Source organism: Bipolaris oryzae (genome assembly GCF_000523455.1).
Source record: "Bipolaris oryzae ATCC 44560 unplaced genomic scaffold scaffold_39, whole genome shotgun sequence".
Taxonomy (NCBI): domain Eukaryota; kingdom Fungi; phylum Ascomycota; class Dothideomycetes; order Pleosporales; family Pleosporaceae; genus Bipolaris; species Bipolaris oryzae.
The window spans coordinates 187,028-195,260 of NW_006911315.1; the positions used below are offsets into that span (position 1 = coordinate 187,028).

The following is an 8,233-nucleotide window of genomic DNA, read 5'->3' on the forward strand; positions in this document are numbered from 1 at the left end:
ACGAGGAATGAAAGAGTATCGCAACTACTACCTCTTTTTTTTTCTTGCCGTGCACCAAATCAAACTGATCTTTACCCACCATTTCTACTTTTTTTTTTCATCATTAAATCTTCGTCCCATTGCCCATTCCACACACACGCATATATATATATATACCAATATCCAAGCACGCTACTAATAAACAAAAAGGCGTCGGCGTCAAGCACAGGGGGGGGGAGGGGTGCGGCGTCTCGCCTCGCCTTGCCTCCACCAGCCCCAAGAAAATAAACCAATATACCATAACGGGTAAGGTTCCCCTTCTAGCTCCCTTTCCAACCCCCCCCCTCCCTTCCTTTGCGCCCACCCAACCCACCAAGGTAAGAAAAATAGCCAAGCCGTAGATTGTAGCGAACGTCGTTCGCCTGGCCCTGTGGGCCCCCCCCTTTCCTTTCTTGCGTGAACGCTTAAAGGGACTTTTTTTTCCTCCTTTCCCTTTTTCCGCTTTCCGACGGAGGGGGTGTTTTTTTTTGGGAGAGGAGGAGGGGGGGGAGCTATTATGGGTTAGTGTTGGTGGGGCTCAACAGCTTTCTGGGGATGAGGAGAGAGGGATGCGGCGGGGGGTTTTTTTTTGTGGATTGGTTTTGTGAGGGGAGGGGGTGTTTTTTTTCTTAACTATTTGAGGATGATGGATGGGGTGTTGTTGTTGTTGTTGTTGGAATGGGGGTAATTTCGTGGGGTTGTTTCCTGATCTGACACTCTTTTTTGCTTTTTTGAGGGGGAGCAGCTGAGAGGGGGATCGGATGGAAGTGGGTTTGGGGGGCAGGGGAGGGGAGGAAATGCATGTGATTGTGGAGATTGCGGGCTAGTATCAAGTAGTTGCTCTTTTTTTTACTTTGTGTTGCGGGTGTGAGTTTGGCTGTGTAGGCTTCTAGACTTGCTTGTGTAAATTGGTTGCAAGCGGCAGTGTAAATTGCATGTTGTGAGTTTTACTTTTATGCGGATATTGATTGGATTGCGGAGAGCAATTCTGGTGTAAGCAGATGTGTCACGCGGTATTGTGTGGGTACGTTACACAAATGGTCATCTGAGAGGCCGACGGTTGCGTTTCTCAAGGGAGTTTGGTTCGTTGTGAACTTAGTGCGTCGCCAGCTGCTACCCGTGTGTTGCAGTCGAGAGCTGCAGAAGTCAGACAGGGGCGCCAGATGCGGCGTTTCTGTGGGGGAATGCAAGTCATGCTTTGTTTGTATACTTGCATCTGAAACTGGTGCCGTTTGTGTCAGATCTCAGTGTGGCGGGTAAGTTCCCAAATGTGGTTTTAGCAGTCACTGCAGTGTAACGCTGTGAGAATATCTGAAAATTGGTTCCGGGGGAGATGGGGTGTAAAGGAACGGTACTTGCTTTTGTAAACATGTCGTTGATTGAATAGCAAAGTGGAATTGCGACTACAAATCTTTAATAGCATGTTATAGTGAGGAATACGCGCCTTGAATCGTTAGCATTTGCGCAGTATGTGATCCAAGATTTGAGGGTTTTCTTTGTCCAGTAGAGAAAATACTTTCTCCTCCTGCGATTCATACACGCACATGTATAGTACATCCCGACATGCGACCACACTGAATCGCACTTCTCAAAAACCTACGCTTTCGCTGCTCAACTTTCAAGGCATCTAGCGTCTCAAACTCACTCAAAGAACCCCCACCTACACCCGCCTAGTTACTGTATATATATAACGCCTCCAATTACAACCCACATTTCCAAACTCAATTGAAGAAACGCACCACCTTCTCCCCATTCTTTAGGTTCGGTACTGTGTTTCATTCGCCTCTTGTCGCAGCCGGATCTAATCAAGCGAGGCACTAATTGCTGGACCGCAACTATATTGTTTACGCAAACGCAAACAGGGTCGTTTGAGCTGGTGGGGGAAAAGAAAGTTGGGTTAGATAAGAACTAGAGGGTTTGGTAGGGTCAAGTAGAGTTTTTGGAAGGCTCGGACCAGGTGTCCGGTGTTGCATTTAGCGTGGAGTGTGGAGGTGATCAGGTGGGGTTGGAGGTTTGCTAAGTGAGAGTCTGGATGAGCTCTCTTTTGTTTTGTTTGCTGAAGTGGTATTGAAATAAGGTGTGTGATGGTGATGAGGAGGGTGTGGATTAGGCGGGAGAAAGATGGTTTGTCGAGGACTATGGTTAGTAGGCGTATGTTTTGTGCTGGTGGGTATGGTGAGGCATTGAAGGTATGTTTCTTTTTCATTATCGTAGACTCTTCCTTTTGAGCTTTCTTGGGAGGAATACATGTTGGCCGATTTTTTCTTCTGAGGGTTGGAGTGCTCAGACGATGAACGAGTACGAGGTTCAGGCTAGCGTGAAGACAGATGTTGATGGATATAAATTGTTCCTGTCACCCAGTCTGCCGGCTCTTGCTTGATTCCAACATCTTCCAAGGCTCGATTTTCTGTCTGGGAATTCATGGCCAATGCTGTAAGTGGAAAAGAGTCGGGGGCATGCCTCCGCTAGTGTAGGTCGGCAGCAGCTTTTTCTTTGTTGTGGTAAGGATAGCCTGGTGATCTACCTTTCTCCGCCTCTTGGCTCGGTGAGCCTCAAGTGTTTCAGTATCGCATTATGTTTGTCGCCCGCCCCGTTATTCTCAGACGAGCGTGACTGAGGCAGCGTCGGTCTTGGACATGTGAATTGACGTCGGATGTGGGTGGGTTTGAGGGGTTGCGTCATCATCACACTACATAATAGGAGTTGTCAAGACGCGCCGCATACATGCATACGCAGGTTCAAATAGTAATGAGTTGTTGAGTCAAAGGAGTTGGAGGCAGCAGCTCGGTTGTCAAGCTTGCGACAGTTTAGCCGTGCCAGGCGATGGTGTAGGTAGGTAGTATGGGTGCGCCGGGTTAAGCGCGACATGTGGATGGATGGATGGATGGTGAAGAGGTGCATAACGCTCACCGGTTGCGATAGCCGTTCCGTTGGGTTTCAGCATTGGCATTGGCATTGGCGTGACTCTCTCTCTGCCTGACCCGGGGCCCAAGTGCAACTGGGCCCACCGATACGGCCGTGCGTCCACGTTACTGACCACGTGGGCATGCAGGGCATGCCATCCCATCTCGTTCAGTCCCATGTGCATGCAAGGGCGCTTGGACAGGTTCAACGGCGCTTTCGCGTTGAGACTCTTGACACAATACTGACGATCAGCGCTCGACGATGCCCTCTGCTCGAGTAAGCTGACTGCACGCAGTCCATCTGGGAAGCCGATCGGACAATCTTTCACTCATTTGGCACACACGGGATCGAACAATAACAAGAGATGAACAAAGAGGCATTGGGCAGGAGCTAAGACCGCAAAAAGGTGGGTTGGTGATATCAGCGCAGATGCAAAGCAAACGGCGAATCTTCCCGCGGCATCACTCGGAGGCGCACAGATGACATGTCCAGGGTCTTGACGAACCCAGAGCGACTCATTACGACATGACGTTGGTTGATAGCTGCTATTCTGCCGATGACCAAGGGCATGGGCGAGCTGAATAGCTGGGTGCTAGGGACTAGCTGCAGTGTCTTAAAAGGGGGGGGTCTAGGTGCACTTGGAGATGGCTAAAGAAAAAAGAAAAGAAAACACCCCGCCTCGACTGACTGGTGGGAATGCTAATGGATTGATTGAGTCGTCGAGACCGGGGCTGGCCAGCCCGTCGAGATAGGAGGTTCTGTAACATACCCTACTCGTGGAGCAACCAAGGGGTCATGGTGTGTGGTTACAAGAGGGCCTTTTGCGATGCGGGCCGTTGATGGGGCACAACCACTCAGACGCGCCCTCGCACACGCGTACCGGTGGATTTCTCCCATCCCCCAGGGCACCAACGCCGGTAGCGGCGGCCAAAGTGGGTTCCCGCACAAGGAAAAAAACGTGGCTGAGGCGCTGTAAAGGCTGTAAGTGGGCTGTAGCCTGTCATGGCCATTTGGGTAGCCATGACGCCCGCCCTCGTATACTAGATACGAGTGACCGGCATTCACGCAAGACCCATGGAAGAGGCGTGATATGAGCTGGTTGGACACGAGTCTGTATGCACACATGGATAGAGTTCGTATGACAGCCATCAAGAGATTGTTGGGTGCATGCATTACAATGCAGTCTTGGAGAGATTGTCTCGATGCATTACTCCTGTTGTCATGTCACTGTGCGTGCCATGCTCCCTCCCCCCCTCTCCCCACATACTTGGGACATCAACACCACAACACCAAGACAAGGCTCGCGTTTGCTCTCCAATGCTGCCAAGCGTGCATTGTATCTGGGTGTACTGTATACTTACACACATAGACATGGTGTGCACAGCAGCACCTGATGGCGCCGGCGTAACCTCTGGAACCTTTGGCTAGCATGGCCCCCCTGCCGGTAGATCTTGTCTACTCGGGCCACTCCCTTGCCTGTCTGGGTCCTTTGAAACAAGCGAGGCGCGACGCTGGGCCAGCACAGGGCCGGCTTTGTCGACGTTCCATCTGTCGTCGCCTTTTGCTGTTCACCAGGTAGCCGTCTACTCTCGAATCCATCACCCGCTCCGGTCTTTGCCGTCACCGCCGCGTCTCACACCTGCCGTGGTATTAGTAGGACGTCTGTCCCCCCAAACCACTTGTGTCACCACTACTGTCACTGCTACCATCTCTACTACTATATACCACCAAGCCACTCCCCACCGCCCTCGACTGCCAACTTTTCAGCCCGCACTATGCCCAACTCCCTTGAGTCTTCACGGCCCATACTTGCCAACGTAAGCCATTTTCCCGTCCCTACGTACCCACTGCTCGTTTCAGACATGCCCTAGTCATGGCCGGTGCGTGCCTATGGAGCACCTGCACTCTTGGGCCCATCATACTACTTCTCTCATCCCCTCTGCACTTTTCTTGCACTTGCTCTTCTTCCCACATCGCTCCCGCTTCCCTCCCAAACTTTTGTCGCAACCACCACCACTACAAAAACACAATACACCGTCCCTCAACATGTCGCAACAAGAACAGTCTAACGACAAGAAACCACAGAGCACCGGCAAGCGCGCCTCCACCCGCATGTCTACCTACAGCGCCGCACCCACTCTGGCTCCCTCAATTGCGCCCTCACACCTTTCCGAAGCCTCGTCAACCGCCGGTGATCCCAAGTCGCAGGACATCAAATCATGGAACGCCGGCTTTAACCGTCTCGAGGACAAGCGCCTGGTCCAACAACGATATGCCATGAGCAACGAGAAGACAGACGACATGAGCAAGTTGGCGCTGGGTGCCAAACTTGACCGCGCCCTTGGCCGACGCATGTCGGGCCAGGACGCCGTCTTCCGACCAAGAGCCCTCAGCGAAAAGAAGGAAGTCCAAGCATAGAAGCACACCAGACGAAACTTTGTGACTCTGCGCCTTGAACACACATACCTACCATGACTCGATATCCCACACCCGTGGTTTCCGACCCATCACTCAGCATTTCTTTGCCCCGATGTCGGCGTTTCTTAAGGGTCTCGGTACCAATACACATACTACACCAGACACATGTTTTTTTCTCGGGGGGAGGGTGAACACGCAAATGAATGCCACGGTATGACGCACGCGGACTGGCATTTCCATCTGTCGCTGGTTGCAGATTTGGCTTAGCGCGGCATATACATCGGACATGGCGGACCATGGTTGCTGCCCGGTGCTACCGAGTTAGGACGTTTATCACCAGGTTCGCAGGGCATTTGGTAGCATGGGCAGGGAACTGGATGGGGACTGGAGCTCGACATTACACCTACGGCGTTATACCTTTTCTCCGCACTACTAATCTCTTTTTTTTCTGTTTTCATTTCTTTTTCTCGCTTGTTTCCCCGTGTGTGCTCCCTTGATGGAGGGGTCACGGCTATGTTTTCTTTGCCCTCTTATTTCCATGTTCCTAGGTTTCCTTACCTACGTACATGCACCTTGATATTAAATGAACAAACCGGCCGTCTCAACGCTCCTACCATCACATAATTTGAAATAGTGCATTCACTCGACTGACTTTTGTGTATCATTATGTAAACACAGTCAAGGAAATAAATTATTTTCCCGCTCCATCACGTCACATATACAAATAAACTCTACCGCCATCTTTCATCTCCACTAAAAAAAAAGCCACGCCAATCCCCCTTCTTCCTGACACTTATTCCCAGCGCCTCCGCCCCCATCACATCTCAAAATCCGCGCTTAGTTCCCCGATCTCACCCTGCAGATCCCACACCCGACCCAATGCACTTTACCACCTTAGTGTCAATACGCTAACACACATATCTTTGCAATTGGTATCCATCGCTACAATTTTCCTAAACGGGCAAGTGACGTTGCATGTCATAACTTAAACCGGACAAGTCTATCGCGTGGAGTAGCCGAACAAAGGGCGAACAGGGTGATCGGCTTGAGTTTTGTTGTTCAACTGCTAGACTAAGGAAAAGAGATATGTCAGATGGATGGGAAAGTACTAGGGCCAAATCTTATGTTTGAGGTCATGCGGTACTGGATTGCTACTCCTACAAGGGGGTGCACAATGCTTAGGTGATTAGGGGAAAGTGCCGTGTTAGGATTGGTAATAGGTATGCATGCGTACGGCTTGGGTGAGATTCGCATTTTGTCTGTATAGTAAGGGGGGATGGGGGGTTTTTTTTCCAACGATTAATAGTCTTGAGTAAAGGAGATCTAATTACTGTTCAATAGACTTTGTACAACTCTTTTCGTTCCCGAATTAAGGTTCTGGGCTGTTGTTCTTGCTTTATCGGGTAAGTGCAAGCGCGTGGTGGAAATGGTTGGAGCTCGGGGACCGTATCCCAGGTTGAAAAGTGCCTCTCCTGTGAAATGTGAGGTCTTGAAACACTTCGCAAGTCTACGGGCCGAGTTCAGCTCTTGAATGGATTGTGGCTGGATGCCGAATAGTCACGCTCACGGTGTGATTGCTGTCGGTGCCGCGAACGTGGTATCATCTCGTGCCCATCCCAAGTCGAATCTTACGGACCAAACCCTCCTCGTCTTGTATATCTCACCCTCTCATTGAAACATGGCTAGACCTTCCACTCCGAATGCACTCATCTGTAACCCCCTTCTTCTTCCCTCCCCTTGATCATGTTTGGTCTCCATCTCCGTGAGCGATAGCCGCTTACCAGAATCGTCCGGTCTTCCTCCTCTCATTTGCCAACTCCAGTTGTTCCCGTATACCCCTCAACTCACTCCTGTGATTCTGATGCATCTCCTCCAACAACGTCGCGTGCTCCTTCTTTAGCTGGACAAACTCCTCTTCAAGCTTCTCGTGCCAAGGATAGAGAACGAAGATCTGAAAACAGAGAGCAGACGATCCGATGACAAAGTTTGTCAAGGAAAAGGTTTTTGTTATCATCATTTCAAAGTGCCGAAGAATCTCGGGTCGGCCTAACAAGCGTTGAAAGCAACTGTCAATCTGCCGACGTTGCAATGCACAAGGAACAAATAAATACGAGGTCTGTGGGGCCGCTGATGTATATCCCATACAGTCCGAGAGCGTAGAGAGAATGAAAGTGGTCCAAGATGGGCCGGGAGAGAAGCGTATAACCAGCCAGGAAGGAGAAGGGAACCTCGAAGACGAACGCGCGAAAGAAAAAAAAAGTGACAATAGGGTTTTAAAAAGCCGAACCACCAAGCACTCTCATACTTAAACTAGCTTACCGCTCTGAAAAAACAGCCCATTCATACAGTCACATGGAAGGCTGATCCCATACTTTCACGCTGTCCCAGGCTTCAAAGTGGCATGATGGGTTTCCCTTTTAGGCCAAACAGGACTAAGGCCCGATGGAAAATCAGACCACAACACGAAACGAACGGCACCTGGACCGTAGATGTGCTGCCGCGTCACCAGAGGTCGTGTGCCTCTTATTGTAAAACAACGCAGATTGATTGCGAATAGAGAGCTGGCACATGAAGTCTGTGTTGCGGCTAAGACTGAATCCGGACACCTCGGGTATAGTAAGGGCGTGCGGAAATGAGGGCTGCCAGAAGTACTAGTACTACAAGGGTAGCGACGACTACAGTAATGTGGCGTTTCGCTACTGGACCATTAGTATCTTGCAAGCTTAGAGTCTACGTGGACGCCTTTATATCTCTTCACTGGAAGATGTTGCTGAGTTCGTCGTTCGATTACGCAAAACAGAATCAGTTGTGGTAGTGCCATAGATCACGTGCCGACGCATCACTCTTCTGGGCCCTGAGACCATGCTTTCGACAGCGAAATCCTCCCATATCG

At 50.5% G+C, this 8,233-nt stretch overlaps 2 protein-coding genes across 2 annotated transcripts; one reads left to right on the forward strand and one right to left on the reverse strand.

Moving 5' to 3' along the window:
* Positions 1-4,697: 4,697 nt before the first annotated feature.
* On the forward strand, positions 4,698-5,340 carry COCMIDRAFT_91051 (uncharacterized protein; the record flags this gene model as incomplete). Its single annotated transcript, XM_007688258.1, has 2 exons — positions 4,698-4,739; positions 5,008-5,340. The coding sequence occupies 2 exons, from the start codon at positions 4,698-4,700 to the stop codon at positions 5,338-5,340; spliced, it is 375 nt and encodes a 124-aa protein (XP_007686448.1).
* Positions 5,341-7,117: 1,777 nt separating this feature from the next.
* COCMIDRAFT_91207 (uncharacterized protein) lies at positions 7,118-7,357 on the reverse strand (the record flags this gene model as incomplete). Its single annotated transcript, XM_007688259.1, has 1 exon — positions 7,118-7,357. One exon carries the CDS (start codon positions 7,355-7,357, stop codon positions 7,118-7,120), a length of 240 nt encoding a protein of 79 aa, XP_007686449.1.
* Between the last annotated feature and the right edge of the window lie 876 nt (positions 7,358-8,233).